At 43.7% G+C, this 18,372-nt stretch overlaps 1 protein-coding gene across 6 annotated transcripts in view; it reads left to right on the forward strand.

Annotated features, from left to right (window-relative positions):
• Positions 1-18,372, forward strand: part of Ano6 (anoctamin 6) — a 178,997-nt gene that overhangs the window by 100,049 nt on the left and 60,576 nt on the right. For all 6 annotated transcript variants that reach the window (XM_021216888.1, XM_021216889.1, XM_029547923.1 and 3 more), the window contains one exon: positions 1,019-1,147. In XM_021216888.1, coding sequence (XP_021072547.1) covers positions 1,019-1,147 — 129 coding nt within the window. The remainder of the gene's footprint in view (positions 1-1,018; positions 1,148-18,372) is intronic.

Consider the following 18,372-nt stretch of genomic DNA (forward strand, 5'->3'; position numbering starts at 1 on the left):
GTGCTCTTACCCACTGAGCCATCTCTCCAGCCCGGCAATCTGGTTCTTAAACAATGAAGTTGACATAAGCATTTTTTTTTAATAGGCTGTGAGGATACCGACTCTCCTCATAGCGGATTAAACCAACTATGTCTGTGTGTGTAGGATCTGAGGGATAGTGGTCGTTTTAATTATATATGTGTTAAATTATACATACATATATAATTTAATTATATCAAGCCCTTCTTTTGCTGAAACATCTTATTTTGTTGCCATAGTCATTTTCCCACATACCCTTCTTTTTGAGAGAGAGCATCCCATTGTAGCCCAGGCTGGCCTGTGGGTCCTCCTGCTTTCAGCCCAGGTAGTATTGGAATCACAGTAGCTTGTACCACCGTATGCAACTCAAAGTACAATCTTTTAAGCTCTTAATTAAAGACGCAGTTTATTACCATAGATATTTACAGTGTCTAAGGTTTGCGTTCTCCTGCCTCAGGGGACACCGCTTGTGGGCTTGTAGGCAAACGCCGATGACTAATGTGGCTTTGTGTACATGGTAGCTCCTTTCCTCACTTGTTTAAAGTGATACCGTGGGGGAAGTAATGATGTCCAGTGAGATGCCATGAAAATCAATCAGAAGCCAGGAGATAAGACAGACAGGTGACGAGGCCCCCACCGGTACTATTAAGTCTCCTAGTTTCCTTCTTGCTAACTAATACAGTCCCTCAGCCAGGAAGTTCTCATTACTGAGTTCCTTTCCAGCCCTGACTCCCCTCTGCTGTCTAAGCAGGTAGAATCTGGGCCAATTGGGTCCTGCACGTAATACTGCCTGTTCCCAAGCATTCTAGGCTACTGCTGTTCACAGACATCCCCCAACCAAGGACAGACACACCGTAAAGAGTAGGTAACTCGGCGTGACTGTATCTCTCTCCCTCGGTGAGCTCATCTGTGAGCCAGTGAGAGCCACGAGGTCCACACCTGCCGGTCATTACCTTGCCAAAAACTCACCTTACCACTGTTTTCCCTCTTCCACACACAGGAAGAATACAACGGGAAGCCCGACTCCCTTTTTTTCACCGACGGCCAGAGGCGCATTGACTTCATCCTCGTGTACGAAGATGAGAGCAAAAAGGAGAACAATAAGAAAGGGACAAATGAGAAACAGAAGGTAGGACTCGTATTCCATTCCATTTCTCTTTGATTCCCTTTAGTATTGTAAAGTGAGCAGCATGCTGGTTTTAGGTAAGCAGGCAGGTGATAATGATGTGGAGTACCGCGAACCAGACATCCCTCCGGTGTTCTCTCGAGATCCTTCAAGGCAAGGTAGCAGGAGATTTCGTTGATTTGAAACAGAAGCTTGTGCGGGCTCTTCCCCAGTCGGTTTCACACGGAAAGGAGAATTTTCTGTTCAGGCATTGCACTTTGCTGTGCTGTGCAGAGCAGATTTGCAGGAAGGCACACCGGGCGGGCGGGTGGCTTGTACTTGGCCTGGAGAGGAGGCTGATGATTAAGGACAAGCGCACACACACACACACACACACACACACACACACACACGAGCTCTGCGCTCTGCTCAGTCATCACACCATTTGTGCATGAGAGCTTGTGGTTGAGAAGCCAGATAATCACCCACAGCCGTGGGTGCTTCGTCTAGTCAGGGCAGAGACAAGCTCAGCTTCTCGGCTTGAATCCAGACCCCGCTTCTGACCCTCGTGCCTCCTCTCACCTTCTCTTCCTCTTTCGCATCCACGGGCAGCTATGCTGCTTCCTCCCTTTCCATTGCTCCTGCCTCTTGCAGAAACAAAACCATTCTTTTAATTCATTTATTCATTTACATCCCAGCCGTTGCCCCCTCCTGGTTCCACGTCCCGCAGTTCCTCATCCAATTCCTCCTCCCCCTTGCTTTTCTAATGCCTGGAGCCTCAAATTTCTCAAGGGTTAGGATATCTTCTCCCACTGAGGCCAGACCAGGCAGTCCTCTGCTCTATATGGGCCTGGGGCCTTGGACCAGCCCTGTTTGCTGCCCGGTTGAGAGCTCAGGGACTTACTCAGGGGTCTGGGTAAGTTGAGACTGCTGGTCTTCCTATGGGGTTGCTCTCCCCTTCAGCTTCTTCAGTCCTCCCCCTAATTGAACCACAGGGGTCCCTGACTTCAGTCCAATAGTTAGATGTATCTGCATCTGTCTCAGTCAGCTGCCTGTTGGGCCTCTCAGAGCACAGCCTTGCCAGGCTCCTGTCTGTAAGCACACCATAGCCTCAGTAATGGTGTCAGGCCTTGGAGCCTCTCCTTGAGATGGATCCCAAGTTGGGCCTGTCACTGGACTGCCTTTCCCTCAGTCTTTTCTCCATTTTTTATCCCTTCAGTTCTTTTATACAGGGACACATTTGGGCCAGAAACTTTGACTGTGGGTTGGTAACCGCATCCCTCCACATGAGGCCCTGTCTATTCTTACTTTGAGAAATTAAAAGATAAGCCAGGGTTAAGCACAGACACCGGAACCTCTCTATTGAAACACAAGCTGCACTGAACTCACAGAGGAGAAAAGGATATATTCATGGATCTTTACATGCATGCTGGAACTCACTGCACCGCTACAGTCCCCGTCCCATGTGTGTTGTGGCATGCACACAGCTTTCACTGTCCTTGACTATGTGGTATTCATGGACTATACCCATCTTTAACCTTTTAATTTCTGCTTATTCACTGAAAGCAAGTGGAAAACTTTTTTTTTTTTTTTGTAAAATGAAACAAGTAACTGTTTGATTTTTGTGTTTAAATTTGGAGAGGGTTAACTTTTGAGGGTTAAGTTTGAAGTCTGTTGGGTACAACAGAATAAGGCCAGGGTTTAGAAACTTGACATTATAGATTCCAACTCAGCCACTGTCCTAGCTGGTGTAGTTTGAGTTATATGGAACAATTTCCCCAGGTAATTGGCTTCACCCAAAAGAAAGGGGTGAGGGTGGGGATGCATTTATTGGTTACCCCAAAGTAGAGTGGTGGTCCTCTTTCAGCAGGAGGCTTAGGGTTGGGGCTGTGCGGCATGCAGTCATTTGGGAACCGGGGCTGAAACGAAGGCTCTGACGTATTCATTAGGCAGTTCCAGAATCAACCTGGGCATCCACACAAGGAGCAGAGAAGATGACAGAGTGGGTGAAGGAGCTCCTGGGGCATCACTGCTGGCACCTGGCAGTGACTGCAGCCATTGTGCTCAGTGGTGTCCAGCAGAGCTCAGCAAGCAATGGCTCTGGCAGGAGTGGAGCTGTGCCTCAGGCAAATCTCCCTGTCATTTTGTAACCCCCCCCCCTACACACACATTTAGACTTCTTTGCTTTTACATTGTATCTTACAAATAGGTTATCATAATTTTATAGTTGGTTGGATTTTTTTTTTCTTATTGGTTTATAAAATGTTGCCTCATTGTATAATCAGTGGCATCATCATAGATGTTGCAGAACAGGGCTCCAACACCTACCATGTGGCTATAATTAAAATTAAATAAAATATCATATGCAGGTGTCAGGTAGATTTTCTAATGCTCATAAGTCATAAGTGTTCATGTTGTGCTTTCTCTTTTTTATTTGGTGAGATCCTAAAGCAGTGGTCTGATATAAAAGGCATAACTCCCCTGTTACCCGGCTCTATCATTGAAGTAGCTAGTGGACTTGATCACTTCCCCTAGATGCTGTAATAGCTGGTAAATCCACATTTACTATTACCAAATTGTCACCACCCATATGCCGATAGTTGGGCTGGGTTTGTATAAAGCAAGTTAAACAGAACAAATCCAAGAAGTATAAAGGAGACAGTCTGGACTTTAGCAAAGAGCTTTACTGCTGCGCTGAAGGGCACCTGGAGCTACTCACATTATTAATAAGTTCTTCATTTGCTTTAGACAGGAACATAGGTCTCAGGGTGACTCTCATTAAGTCAGGAAGGGGAAAAAAATGTCATCATTAATTTGGGCATTCCTCCAACCCAGTGAGTGTGATACCTTCGTGTTGATATTCATAAGCTGGGCTTTGAAGTGTTTTCAGTTTGCATTTGTATATATTTCTTGATTTTATACTCTGTCAAATTTCAGAGCCCAGCTTTGGAACCACATTTTTTTATTAATTGGACAGACATTTCTGAGCTTTGTTGTGTTCCATGTCGGGGCTTAGTGGGGATTTAGAACGATGCCTCAGAGAGGCAACTTCAAAGTCCTGTTTTCCCTAAAAGGAAAAGGTTTGCTGTATGTCATATTGATTTCCTAAATCAACACCGTGATTGACTTTGCCGGAACTGATGAAAAGAGTTGTGTAAACAAGTTTTAGGGCCGTGGAACTACAGGAACCCTGAATACACAACACTCAGAGACTTAAAACCCGTGTAGCCTCAAGAACAAGAGAAAATTCTGGTCTAGACAAGCCTTTAAATACTGTGTTACTCTACCCGTTTATATGGGTGAAATCATGTCCTAAGTTTGACATAAGATATTTGCTTTTGCACGTTGTGTGGAGGTGATTGTAAATTGGTCCAGTCAACCTTCTTTGACTTATGATACACTTTGCACAGAATGAATTTGGATGATTTTTTTACTTCAAGTCACAGGAAAACAACATTTCAGATGTCTTAATTGCTAGAAGGAAATGATTATGTAACTGATCAGGAGGGAGAGCCATTTCTAAGGCAGGTGATCTTCCAGCTTAATGGGGCCATCCCATCCTGCTGCCCTGAGCCTTATACAAACATCTCCCAGGTAATGGGTGACGGCTGAGACTCCAGGCAGCCAGCATGAGAGGAATGTGTCTCTTTTGAGAGCTAAACTCCTGTGGAAGGACCCTGTGCAGACTTTCCACTGTAGCTCCCTATCTAGCATGGGTCATAGTCTCTTTCTTCCCAATCTCTGCCCTCCTTCCTTCCCTCCTTCCTCTCTTTCTTCCTTTGTGAAGGTCCTGGTGTAGCCTAGATTCATCTTAAATTCACTGTGTAGTGATGACCTTGAATGTCTGACCTCCCTGCCTATACCTCTTAAACATTGGGATTGTAGATTAATGCCACCAGGCCAGAAGTGGCAGCTTATCTTGGTTGGCAATTTGACATGCCTCACAAGAGATACCCTCAGTTAAGGAGTAGCCTTTATCAGTTTGGTCTATAAGCAAGACTTTGGGTGTGAGGATGGGGGGGGGGTGGAATTCTCCATTGCTAATTGATGGAACAGGGTGTCACCTAATGTGGGCCACGCTGTCCCTCAGCAAGTAGACCTGAGGTGTGTTACAAAGCAAGCTACACAGGCGCAGGGAGCAAGCTAGTGAGCAGCATTCATTCATAGCCTCTGCTTTAGTTTCTGCTATAAGCGCTTGCCTTGGCTCCTCTTGACGATGGACTCTAACCTGTGAGATAAACCCTTTCCTCCCCAAGCTGCTTTTCATCGTGTGTTTATCACAGCAGCAGAAGCCAAACTAAGCAGCAGATTTCTTGATTGGGGGAAGGGAACCCAAGGCACCATGCAGGCTAAGCAAGCATTTTCTAATTGAGTTACATCCCTCGCCACCTCATAGACTGCTACAGTTCAACAATAGCCAGCCTTCCAGGTCCATTGGCTCTACATCCATGCATTTACTCAGCCACAGATTAAAAAAAAAAAAAAAAAGTTCAGAAAGGGGCTGGAGCGATGTCTCCGTGGTTAAATGTACCTGTTGCTCTTGCAAAGGCCCTGGCTTTGGTTCTCAGCACCCATCTAATGGCTGACAACCATCACAACTGCAGCGTCAGGCCATCTAATGGTCTCTTTTGATCTCTGTGGGCACTAGACATGCACGGAGGTGCAGACATCCAAGCAGGCAAAACACTCACACCCATAAAATAAATAAATCTAAGTTTTTAAAAAAAAAAGGCTTCAGGAAAAAAAAAATTGGCGTCCACTGAGCACATTCAAATGTATTCTTTTCCATTATTTTCTAAAGTGTACAATATAAACAACCATCTATATTATGCTAAGTTAAATAGAAAACAAAAAGGGTTTAAAATATATGGGGCGTGTATACAGGTGATATTCAAATACTGTGCCATTTTATGTCAGAGTCACTTCAGTGTCCATGGAGACTGTTCTCCATGGACTAGAATCCATCCGTGTGTCTGCCGACGGGGCTGGACTAGTAAGGTAAGCGGAATCTTTCACTGACCCAAGATAGTCGGAATTGGTCCAGTTTACCTCCTGCATCGCAGGATCACCTAGTATCAGAAACATGTTTAGGATTTTCTTTGGAATGGTGGAAGAAAGTTAGCTGTCAGTAAGCTGCCATCGGTGTCTGGCGCCCAAACAACTGCTACTAAGTATGTCTGACCTGTGTTGTTACGAGCAGAGGCGTTTTAAGTAAAACAGATGTCCGTGCCTTACACCAGTTCTTTCATCACAGTCTGGGTAGCGAAGGCTTCTTTCCAGTTTTAAGACTGGTCTGCTTTGATTTTGCTGTGTCTGGCTCTTGCCTCCCATCGGGTGCTCTTGTTCCTGACCACGTGATGATGTAATTGGACGATGGTGGAGGTGGGAAGAGGGGGTGTCTAGGCAGTACATGTAGTCCTGAGTAAGTTTTATTTAGTTTTTATCTGTTCATAGTAATGGATGGAAACTTAGCTTCCTTAGAATTGAGGCAAGGTGTGCACATGAAAGGTAGATGCTTGAATTTCACATTCACCTCAGGAATTCTCTAGAAAGGTCTGGTTCAGAGACTGACACATAAAAATTTTAAAGTAAGGATCAAGCTAATTTATATAACAAATGCACATATTAGTTAGTTTTTCCGTATTGTGAGCCTTTAAAATTGTTGGGCATTGCTCAAGTGAGGCACACCTGGCAGAATAGTTTCCTTAGAAGCTAGATGAGTTTGCTTTAAGAATGTTTTCACGTTCATGAGATGTCTAGTATTATACTGTAATAGTTGATAATAATTTATGTCCTTTAGTGACTTTTTTATGATACTCATGTGAGTTTTCTATGTTTTTGTTAGATTTTCTTAGTTATCCTAAATTTTTGTTGCTGTTGTCAAAACATGTTAAATTATAGTTTGTGACATGTTTTATATAAGACTTTTGATTTTTACGGGTCAGTATAGGTATTTTGGTAAACTCTTTAGTTCTAATGTATCCACTGCTTCTTCTAATATTATTTTTCAGATGCAGACCATATTGTCTATGAATTATAACAGTTCAGTTGGTTTTGTTTCAAGACAGTATTGTCTATTCAAGACCATATTATCTATAAATTATAACAGTTTGTTTTGTGTCTCTGTGTAGCTCTGACTGTCCTGGAACTCACTCTGTAGACGAGGCTGGCTTTGAACTCAGATCTGCCTGCCTCTGCTTACCTAGTGTTGGAATTAAAGGCATGCACCACCACTGTCCAGCTTACTATAGTTTTGTTTTTCCTTTGCCTTCTTATGGGTCTTTCTTATTTCTCATTTACATACAATTGCTAGGACTTCTGAAGTAAATCTAGCAACTCATAGTACCAATGGTTGTATTGCTTATGGTTTTAACTAGAATAGCTGTAATTCACTGGTAAATATAGTTATACCAGTGTAAATTCTGGTAGAGTCCTTTTAGAAGTTAAATTGTTATCTTTTAGTTTTAAGTGTCTTTATAGTAACTAAGGTTTGAACTTTATCTTATGTACTTTAAAAAAAAAAAAATCTAGTGAAAACCTGGATGTGGTGGGGCACTCCTTTAATCCTAGCACTTGGGAGGTACAACTCTGAGTTCAATGCCAGCCTGGTCTACATAATGTGTTTCCAAGCCAGCCTGGGTTATAAAGTGAGACCCCCATCTCAAAAATTTTAATAAAATCTATTGAAGTGATTGCTTGGCTGTTCATTAAGCAAATTCTAAGGTATATTAATTTCAAATGCATAGGTAGACTGTACATATACCATAGACTATACAATGGACCATTGGATACCAAGACATGAAGGTGCTCATGTCTCTTATATAAAATGGTGCGGGATATTTGCATAGAATCCCATGTATTTCTAGGTGCTTTCCCTCATCACTCAATATAAACACAGTACAACATAAGTAACTGTTAAACTGTGTTGTTTCAGAATAATGAGGGGAAAGGCTGACTGTGTGGTTCCAGGTGCATGCCCCTGCCCCAATAATTCCCATCTTACTTTAGTTGGATCTGCCAATGAAGAACCTACAGATAGGAAGAACGGGCTCTCTGTGGCCAGTAAGACAACAGATAGCAATGTAGATGATACAGAACCGTTTCGTATTGGCTTTAAAATGCTCCATGGTGTCATATTTATTAGCTCCCTGCTTATTTATAACACTACACTAAATAGTTTGTTGTTGGGGAGACTCGACAGGCCTGTGGCGTATCAGAAGTTAAGCTCGTAGATGAAGAGATGAGAATGGGTTTCCCAGATCTTTGTGCGAGTAGAACATTTGGGAGGATGTTTGGCAATGGGTAGAACATATTTTTTGTTGGGAAGAATAATTTCAAGAGATCTTTTGTATATTGATAAGAGTCCATAGTACAGGTACTGTGTTGTTGCAAATGGTTGAGAATAGTTTTCAGTTCCTAAGTAAGAAAGAGATAATCAGTTGCCAAGTAGCTGAAAGCTAGCCTTCCACATGTATAAATATGTGGAATGAGTTTAGTGCAGATGATAAATACGTATGATTTTGTCAGCTAAAGTAGCACGATGATGTTCATTCTCTACCCGGTTACCGTCTCTTCCCATTCCTGGGGGGGGGGGGGGCTTTGTTCTAAACTGCAACCCCCAGACTCTTCTTGTTCTCTTTTCTGTGTGAGCATTTGGAGGATGGTAGTTACTGGAGCAGGGACGACTTACCAGGGGCTGTACCCCTGAAGAGAAGGAGCCCTCTTCCTCTAGCCTCTGGTAACTGCCAACGGCTCCTCAGGGAATGACAGGCCCCTGGAGTCCCTCCTCCACCGTGATAGACCGCTGACAGGACCATCACGTGCAGCTCTTAGGTGGGCGACCGCAGCCTCTGTGAGTTCATGGGTATAACGGCCGTGTGGATTAGACAGCCCTCCCTCCATCCTCTGACACAGCATTTGACCTCATCTTGGTGGACCTCTGTGAAGACTGCTTTGACCCCTGCTCATCTCTCCTGAAATCAGCAGTTCCAGATCACTGGCTCTCAGCCTTCTTAACACTGACCCTTTAACACAGTTCCTCATGTTGTGGTGACCTCCCGAACTGCACTTATTTTGTTGCTACTTTATAACTGTAATTTTGCTACAGTTGGGAGTTATAATGTAGACACTTGGTATGCAAGATATCTGCCACCCCTGTGAAAGGGTTGTTCCCTGCCTACCCCCCCCAGCCCCCCACAGGTAGCAACTGTTGTTCCTGACTGAAGGCCTGGGGTTATATTCGAACATTAGCTCTCCAAGTTGGTTTTAGAAGCTGTTAAGGGCAGAAACCACCTCACATCCTTTGCTTCTTTTATTTAGTGGTGGATTACAGGCCATTTGCCTTCTGATGTAGCTTTGACCCATAATGACTGTGTATATCTTTTTAATTATACCAAAATATTAATTTAAAAGTAAAGTTTGAAACTGAACTTCATCTAAATATTCACCTTCATCTCTGCTTGTCATTGAAAACCGCTCATCTGCTTTCTGGCCCTTCACGAACACACATTACCTGCTTGAGTGAATTTCTCATCACACCGGTCCACCAACGTTAAATGTATCACTAGCACGTGAATATAAATTAAGTGGCAATTAATTAGTTTATGTATTCTACTTACCAAACCGTTTGGAGCATATGTTATGTAACTAATAAATTAGCACATGAAGTAATTAATAATTTTTACATGAATTAAGAGCCTTGGACTCATTTCTCATGAATCTTTGTAGGCTTTGCAGAGATTAGTCAGATGAAAATAAAATATAAAAATAAAATAACAGAGCCATTGGTACTTTGCTTATTGGAGTTATAAGGATATTAGAAGTTAATCTACATATATCTCATAGAGTCTTTTCCCAGTGACTTTCACTTTCTGACTCCATAGTCTCCTCAGTCCCTACTTTTTCCACTGACAAGGCAGGTTCCGTGTCCTGTTTATAATCAGAATTTGCAAGGTGTGAATCACAGGTAAGTACTGTACAGCAGTCACTTCATTAAGCCAATGAGACATGAAGTCAGTAATCCACGGTGTCTAGGGATAGAAGGCATCTTTAATTATGTCAGTCTGTCCTTTGTGGCTTTAATCTCTGAATTCTTTATTTCCCTGACAGCTTCATTAGTCTCACGAAGGTGGTATAAATAGATTGCCTTTCTGGAGGGTGGGTGGGAGCCGCTCTCTCCCTTCACTTTTTGCTGTGAGCCTACTCTCCCGGATGGTGAGAGACCTGTGTGTGCTTGCTCCCATGAGGGACCCATCATGGCAATGTGTAGCCACTTTGTCTTTACTGGAATTCTGTATGTAAAGAAGTTAGATCTCATTGCTTTGCTGATGGATTTTGCTTCCATAGAAATGTAGGAATTCACAGACCAACTTACTTTATGACTCGATTAAAAAAAGAAAAAAAGACTGTAAGTCTAAGGTTTTTTTTCTGTCAAATACAAATCGGAGAGCATAGTGAGTGGTTAGATTTCATATGTAAGATTTCCCAGCAAGCCCCTGAGATAAATTTCAGTTAAACCTATGTCTTCAGATAATCATTTATTCAACAAATATTTACCGAGCAATGGCTGTGCTAGTCAGTCACTATGCAATATTAATTGTCTTTGGTCTTAACATAGAAGACATTCTGCACTAATTTTTCAGTTGTCAAGAACGGTTACTGATGCAGTGTGAGTTCTACTGAGAAGCGCAGATGATGGTTTCACACGCAGACTTCAGAAGTCTTTGAAGTGAGCGGCCCCTTCCCGCTCCTCACCTGTTTGACAAATAGAGTTGCTTGACACAAGAAGTAAAAGTGGTTAGATCAATTTTTAAAATATGCCACTGGTTCTTGAGAATTGACATAGGATCTGTCTTGTTAAAGCGACACCAGGCTTATTAATGTGTTCAAGCAAATGTAAATGCCCTGTCCTTGAGTCAACTGCTTAGGCATTTATTATACTTTGTGGGGAGGCATTTAAAGGCAACTCCAAGCTCCACCGATTATGTGAAGACAAGACAGGTAAATATCTTGTGAGCTCTTTGTAAAGAACCAAATAAGGATGAAAACAAGATAAATTAGTGCAACCTTCCTGGAGGGCAGCATGGCTGTATGTGGTAAAGGACTTTCAATCACACTTGATCGAACTGTTCTCCTTCTGGGATTTTGCCCCGAGGAAGTAACGAAAGGTGCGTGAAGACTATTTTATAAGGATTTTTATAACAGGGAAAAATTAAGAACAATCTAAATATCTAATGCTTTGAGGTTGGCTAAATAAAATTAGCCCATCTCCCCTGAGAGAATATTATTAAGGTATTCAAATGAGATGGGAGGATGCTTTTGTGTTTTCTGCACCTGTGATGGACCCATGGGCAACACTGTCTAGTGGCCTTGGGGCACTCAGACGGGAGGCAGAAGAGTTGAGGATACATCATTTCCCCGAGAGGATGGAAAGAATACACACTCATTAGATATCAAAGACGTAGATCAAAGATCAAGATTGGGGTGGCCACAAACGCATAGAAGGCAGAGGACCAGGTCACTGAAGGCTAAGAGCTATTCCAAGTATTTCTGTAGAATGGTGCAGGTACCTCATTGGAGAGACTGGTACAGGGTAGAGGCAGAGTGGATGGTTACTGCCAGTCTTTTCAGATTTCTGGCATTAGGGAGGAGAGGTGATATTCTTGACATCCTGAAGAATATAAGGGACTGGTTACCAGGTGTCATGTGTTACACTGAATCCCAGTAGTCATATTGAATCTTTAACTCTAGAGTGACTTGATTTATCCACTGACTCTAGAGATGAAAACAATGAGCAGTGGGTCCTTATCTCAAATTATCACACAACATCCCAGAGGTGGTAGGTGGAAGAGCTAAGATTTGAATCTTGCCCCAAACCCAGGGATAAAGAGAAATCCAAATTATGAGAGATGAAAGGGGCTGGGGCTTAGAGTAACATCTAAGAGGACAGGGCCTGTGAAACTAGTGAGGAGGTGTAGCTGCCATTCAGAAACATCCGTGGGAAAATGGACCACATCTGGTTTGCCGCTTTCAACGTATAATGCCTGTGGCTGGTGTAGTGGACAGTGTAGTTTGGTTGGTTGTATTTGATGAGAGAACAGCCCAGCTCTCAGAACCTTACCTCTTCTGACTTATGATTTAAAACTCTGTCATGTCTATGAGCCTCCACTGCCCTGGAAAGGCCTGTTCTCTCTGATATTGGGGTACTCCAAGATAAAACTCTACTTCTCCTCCTCTACCATATCTTGCAATACCCACTTGCTCACTGGGGGCTAAGAATGAAGGAAGCCAGTTGTTACACTGTAGCATTCCAACATGCCAGTTGATCTCTGCGTAGCAGGGAGCCATTAATCTACAGTGCGTTCAGTTTATTCATTCATCAAACATTTATGGTGTGCATACTATTTTACAGGTCTATATTAAGTACTGATGATACTGATATTAAAACATCAACATCTCTAGGGGCAGGAGTGGTAATAAAAGTCCAGAGGACCATGGGAGATGTGATGGTCATAGAAAGGAAAGTATTTGAATTGATTTGTGGCCAACCAGTAAGAACATCGAGAAAACAGAAGGCGTTTCCCAAGACATGGGTGGATTTCAGCTGCCGTGAAGAGAGATGATAGCAGCAGTTAGTGGGCAGAGAGGAAGAAACCTGTGGGCGTGCAGTGAGTGGCCACCATTATCTCGATGAGGAAGGAACCTAGCCCACAAACAGAGAATAGGGTTCTGCTGGTTAGGTGCCCAGCACGAGGGGAAGTTCCCTAGCTCACGGCTAGTGACCAGAAAGGAAACAGCTGAACATTGTTAACGGGCCTAGCTGTAGTGGAGGAGGGAATTTGTAACAGAGCCAATCACTGTTGATTTGTTTTCTACCAGCATTTAAGTATTAAAACACTCCTTAAACTATGGGAGGTGACCCACCTCTGACTGACTCCACAGCTGTCCCTAAGACCTAAATACTTGAGCCTGAGTCTTCATACATGTTGGATTTTGAACTGAAATACCTCCCACACACATACCAGCTCATGTTCCCCGGCTTTGTAGAGGTGTTCTAGAAAGCTGTGGAACTCTCGGAAAGTTAGGACATGGCTGGCAGAGGGGGGCCATGAGGGACAGGATCTTGCAGGTTGTGCTCACCTTTGGTTCTGGCCCGCACTTCCTATCCACTGCCATATAAACAGGCCACTACCACACACTCCCACCACCAGAAGCACCAGCGTGCCTTCGCTGTTTAACTATCCTTCCTCCTTTAAGTTATTTCTGTCTGTTGAGAGTGTTGTCACACTGACAGAAAAGGAACCAGTAAAACATTAGTTGAAATCCCCACCACCACAAGGTAGCCAACAGCTTCCTGTTAAGTCCGTCTCTGGAGTTGGCATCCATCTCATCTCTCCACAGTGAGTTCTTCCTTGCATGGCAACACATGGTTTCCAATTCAGGGTGTCTTAGTTAGGGATTCTGTTGCTGCAATGAACACCATGACTAAATTTAATTTCTTCAAATCCTATTTTTAATGATGATCCTTAAACACTTTAACCTCTCTTGTAGCCCACCACCCACCAGAGGTCATGGGAAAGAAAGGATACGGGGGAAGTGGACCTGTTTAGAAAGGGTTCTTTGGAGCAGATCCCTTCCTTGTTGTCTGGAAATTGGCAGTTCAGGTCACAGATCATCAGCAGCCGCAGCAGCAGCTTGATCGGGTCACACACACTTCACCGATACACCAGCAGTCCAGTTCGGTAGTGTCGGGATAGCGAACACGAATCAGCAGTCGTGGTGGTACTGCCTAGCAGAGACAGCCAAGCCTCAGCCTTGGAGGGACCAGGGATCAGGGCCAACAGGAACGCCAGGAAAAGCTCTTGGTTATGCCTCTTTCAGCAAAGTGAAGATCAACAAAGATGCAAGAGCCACAAGCATTGCACAGCTAGCTCTGTAAGCAAGCCAAGCTCAGCCTCCATCAGTGTCCATGGAGTCCTTTGTACACGCTCTCCAAACCTCATGGGTCTTCCCTCAGCACTTTCGTCTGTCCCCGCTGACGTCACTCTGCCAATCAGTCTAAGTCCTTGGAAGTGGCAAGAAGCTGTGGCACACCAGGTGTTTGCCCCAGCAAAATACCATCCAACACAACTGACTTTCCAAAGAATACTCAAGTTCCCACTTCCATGCCCCGCCAACTGTGGTCGATCGTGGTGGGAACAGAAAGTGGGAGGCCTAGAAGCAAGAACTGATGCAGAGGCCATGGAAAATGCTGCTTACTGGCTTGCTCTTCATAGCTTATTCTGACTACTATCTTACTGAACCCAAGACTGCCTGCCCAAGCATGGCCCCACCCACAGAGGGTGGAGCCCTTCCACATCAATTATCAACCAAGGAAATGCCCTACAGATTTGCCTACAAGGAATTTGCTGGAAGCTTTTTCTCAGTTGAGGGCCCCTCTCTCATGATTGTAACTTGTGTCAACTTGGAAGAAGAAGAGATGGAGGAGGAGGAAAAGAAGAAGGAGGAAGAGGAAGAAGGAGGAGGAGGAGGAGGAGGAGGAGGAGGAGGAGGAGGAGGAAAAAGAAGCCCACAACAACTGCAATAACAAAAGACCCACTCAGGACACAGGGTCTGGAGTATTGCTGAACTTGACCAGTCACTAGGGCAGTGCTTTTCAACCTGTGTGTTGCAACCCCTTTGGGAATTGAATGACCCTTTTACAGAGGTCACATATCAGATATTTACATTACAATTCAAAACAGCAAAATTATAGTTATGAAGTAGCAATGAAATAATTTTATGGTTGGGGAGTCACCACAACACAAGGAACTGTATTGAAGGGTCACAGCATTAGGAAGGTTGAGAGCCACTGAGCTAGGGAGAGGAGGAATAGGTATGCATGCCAGCTGTAGTGGATCCAGGTTCTGTGATGAACTGGAATGTTGGATGTCCAACAGGCACCCGCTGCATTGCCTGGAAACATGGGAGAAAGTCTGAGGTCATGGGCAGTTTCTCTGTAGATCTTCTATTGCACACATGGAAAAATATTCTTTGTGTTTGGAGAACTTAGTAAATTCCCTGAAAAAAATAAAAGAACCTTAGTAAGTGTTTATATAAGAAACTAATAAATGCAGAGTACAGTGCTCTCCCCTCATCTGTGAGGGAAGCATTCCACGACCCCAAGGGATGTCCCAAGTCTTAGTACCAAATACTAAACTCTGCACACATGTGCATGCATGCCCACACACACATGCATGCACACACTGACAGATGACACAAACACACACAGACAGACACAGATGACACACACCACATAATACTTTCTCGCTAACTGCGTCATGTCCTGTGGCTCTCACATCTGTGGCGTGAATTCGTATGAATTTCAGCGAACTAGAATGAATTTCTCTCCCTTTCACAATTTCATGGAAGATTCATTCTCACCACAAATCTTAGCAACTCCAGCCTGTTATTTTCTTAGTATAGTTAAGAATTTCCATCTTTTTTACACACACACACACACACACACACACACACACACACACACACACACACGGGCTTAGGGAGACTGACTGACTGACTGATTGACTTGCCCGTGCTCAAACCATGCCCTCAGTGACATACCCCTTCATGCAAGACCACGCCTCTTAACCCTTCCCAAACAGGTCTATGGATTGGGAACCAAACATTCAAATATATGCACCTATGAGGGACATTCTCATTCCAGCTCCACACAATCCAAGTGTCTGTCTTCACTGGTAAAGAAGTGGTCAGGACTAAGGACTCATCACCATAAGAGAACAAACATGAGAGTTAGACTCCAGATGAAGAAATGCTGTGGAGATGAGAGTTACTTCCCAAGGTGAGCTGGAAATAAGACAGGCCAGGGGTAGAAAAGATCAAAAACACCCAAAGACTGGAGGGATGGTGAGGCTGCCCTCAGAGGGTCCTAGCACGTGCTGGGACACAGGTCGGAGAGCAGCGCCTTGAACCTTCTCGTGGTTCTGAGTCCAGGGCTTTGGGCTAGCCAGGCGCTCCTCTCTAGGGTAGTCTAGCACTTGCTTCGGTGGCTGTCTCCTCTAGGTTAGGTCTCATGTGTGTAAAGTAGTATTTGCTTATTATTAGAACTGTGAGATCACAGACTACAAATAAAACCATATTCAGTTTTGGCGTGTCTATGGAATGTCACCGGGGACATTCCATGTGGACACAGGGTTAGCCACATACTGGGTGTTCACAACTTATTAATGGGATTTTTCTGTTTTGGGGGCACAGCACCTCTGGGCCTTCTCTGTTCCTCACAGGGGCAAGTCAGGAGTGGTGCTCTCTGAGTAAAGTGGCTGACCGCTACCCCTGGACTGTTATGACCTCTGTCTAGCAGCATGGGGCTGTTGCAAAAACAAGCCAAAGCAAAGCAAAGCAAAACAAAAAACAACAAACAAAACAAAACAAAAATTCCAAAAACCTCATTCACCATTTTCATCTGTCATCAGTGAGAGAGTTGTGTTGTGCATAGTTTTAAAATCATACTATGTCTTCGCAGAGGAGCTGTGACCGAGTTACCAGCCCCTCCTGCATCTCTTTTGTTCCTCCCAGCCTAGCTCTGGGATCGAACACTCTACCAGCCCACTCCCAAGATTCTTGTTCCAGAAGGGATCTCATTTCCAGCCCCCACCCAAGATCCTTGAATTCGCAGATAAAGGACCACCTCACTTTATAGCTTGTCTTTTGTGGCACAATTGTTGTGCATCGATACCTCCTACCTGGAAAGACACGCCCTCACGAATTTATAATCTCCATCCCTTCTTCTGCCCTAAACCTAGTGGTTTGCCCCCCGCCAAACATCTTCGACCACCTGCCGCAGGCCCTAGCCGCCCTGAGATCTAACTTGATTGTGTGTGTTACTCATTCCAAAGCATGACAGAAAGAAAACCCTTTCTCTTTCCCTACATCTCCTTTTCCTCTTGGGGTCAGGAGGTCCCATCTGTACCTTTTGTCTAACAGTTGGCTCCTCCCTAGCCTTCTTTATTGACAAGTCAAGAACCAATTGGGGAACAAGACCTTAGCGATGGACCCTCCCCTTACAGGGCTGCCTCAAGAATGGGAATTCAGATCTATGTGCATCAGGCAGTTTACCTTACCCTTGTGTGAAAATTTCTCCTGAAGTATGACCAGATGAAAAGGCAGGTCACAGGGGCCTCCATTTCCTCCAGTGGGCTGTGGAGGTGATGGCATGCAGTTGGAGCTCCAGCCCAGTTCGTGCTGTGTTCTTAAGCCCCTTGTGTGTCCATCCATCTGTTGGTCTCGCAGCACAGCTGCTTCCTAAGTGTTCTGTTTCCTTGTTATTGCTCTGCTCAGCACCATGTCCAGAAGCAATGTGAGCAAGAAAGGATTTATTTTAGTTTCTTCCTTTCAGTACACTATGAAGGGCTCTCAGGGCAGAAATCCACATGTCTACATGATTTCCTTGTGTTCTGGTCCTCTGTCTGCACATTCCTGGCCATTTAGAATATAATTGTACATCCATTGTATCCGCGAAAGTAAATTCATATCAGTTCTGCAGATGATTATACATTTTTCACTTAAAGATAATTCTTTGGTTTGAGTTAAGAAATCTTAAAGACTAGTAGTTTCTTAAATATTTATTAAGTTTTATTTCCATTCCTATGTATGCGTCTGCATCTTGTGAGTCGGCCTTGTAACTTAGGAGTGGGACCATATCACCGGATAGTTCTTTGTCTTGTATACTTAGAGATGTTTGGCTTTATGACCATTTCATTGCAAATCCTTTGAATCTTATTATTTTATGTATTGTTGTATTGTCTTAGTTAAGGCATGCATGGAGTGTGTGTGTCTGTGTGTCTGTATGTCTCTATCTGTGTATAAACCTACATGCATCTAATATTGAATCATTTGAATATTTAATACAGAAATAAAAATTTAAAATCTGGAATCTTTAACTGGAAAATTAACATCAATGAATGAAACTCAAAAAGTTCCTTTTCTGTGCTCTCAGGAGCCAGAGATTGTGTCACAGCAATTTTTATAGATGCCTAAAGGACCAAAGTCCCACAAAACTGCCCTCAGCCCTTTAAGAGAAACCAGGGAATCCATTAAACACCCTTTCATTCTCTTGTAGGCCAGCACCTCTGTAAAACTAAAGGGCTCACAACTTTTGTTCCATTTTCAGCAAATATGTCTCTTCAAGACCAATAGTTTTTTAAGAAAATAGTTTCTTAATTGGACATAGTACTACCGGAGGATCCAGCAAT

This window comes from Mus pahari, chromosome 17 (assembly GCF_900095145.1).
Source record: "Mus pahari chromosome 17, PAHARI_EIJ_v1.1, whole genome shotgun sequence".
In the NCBI taxonomy this organism is placed as follows: domain Eukaryota; kingdom Metazoa; phylum Chordata; class Mammalia; order Rodentia; family Muridae; genus Mus; species Mus pahari.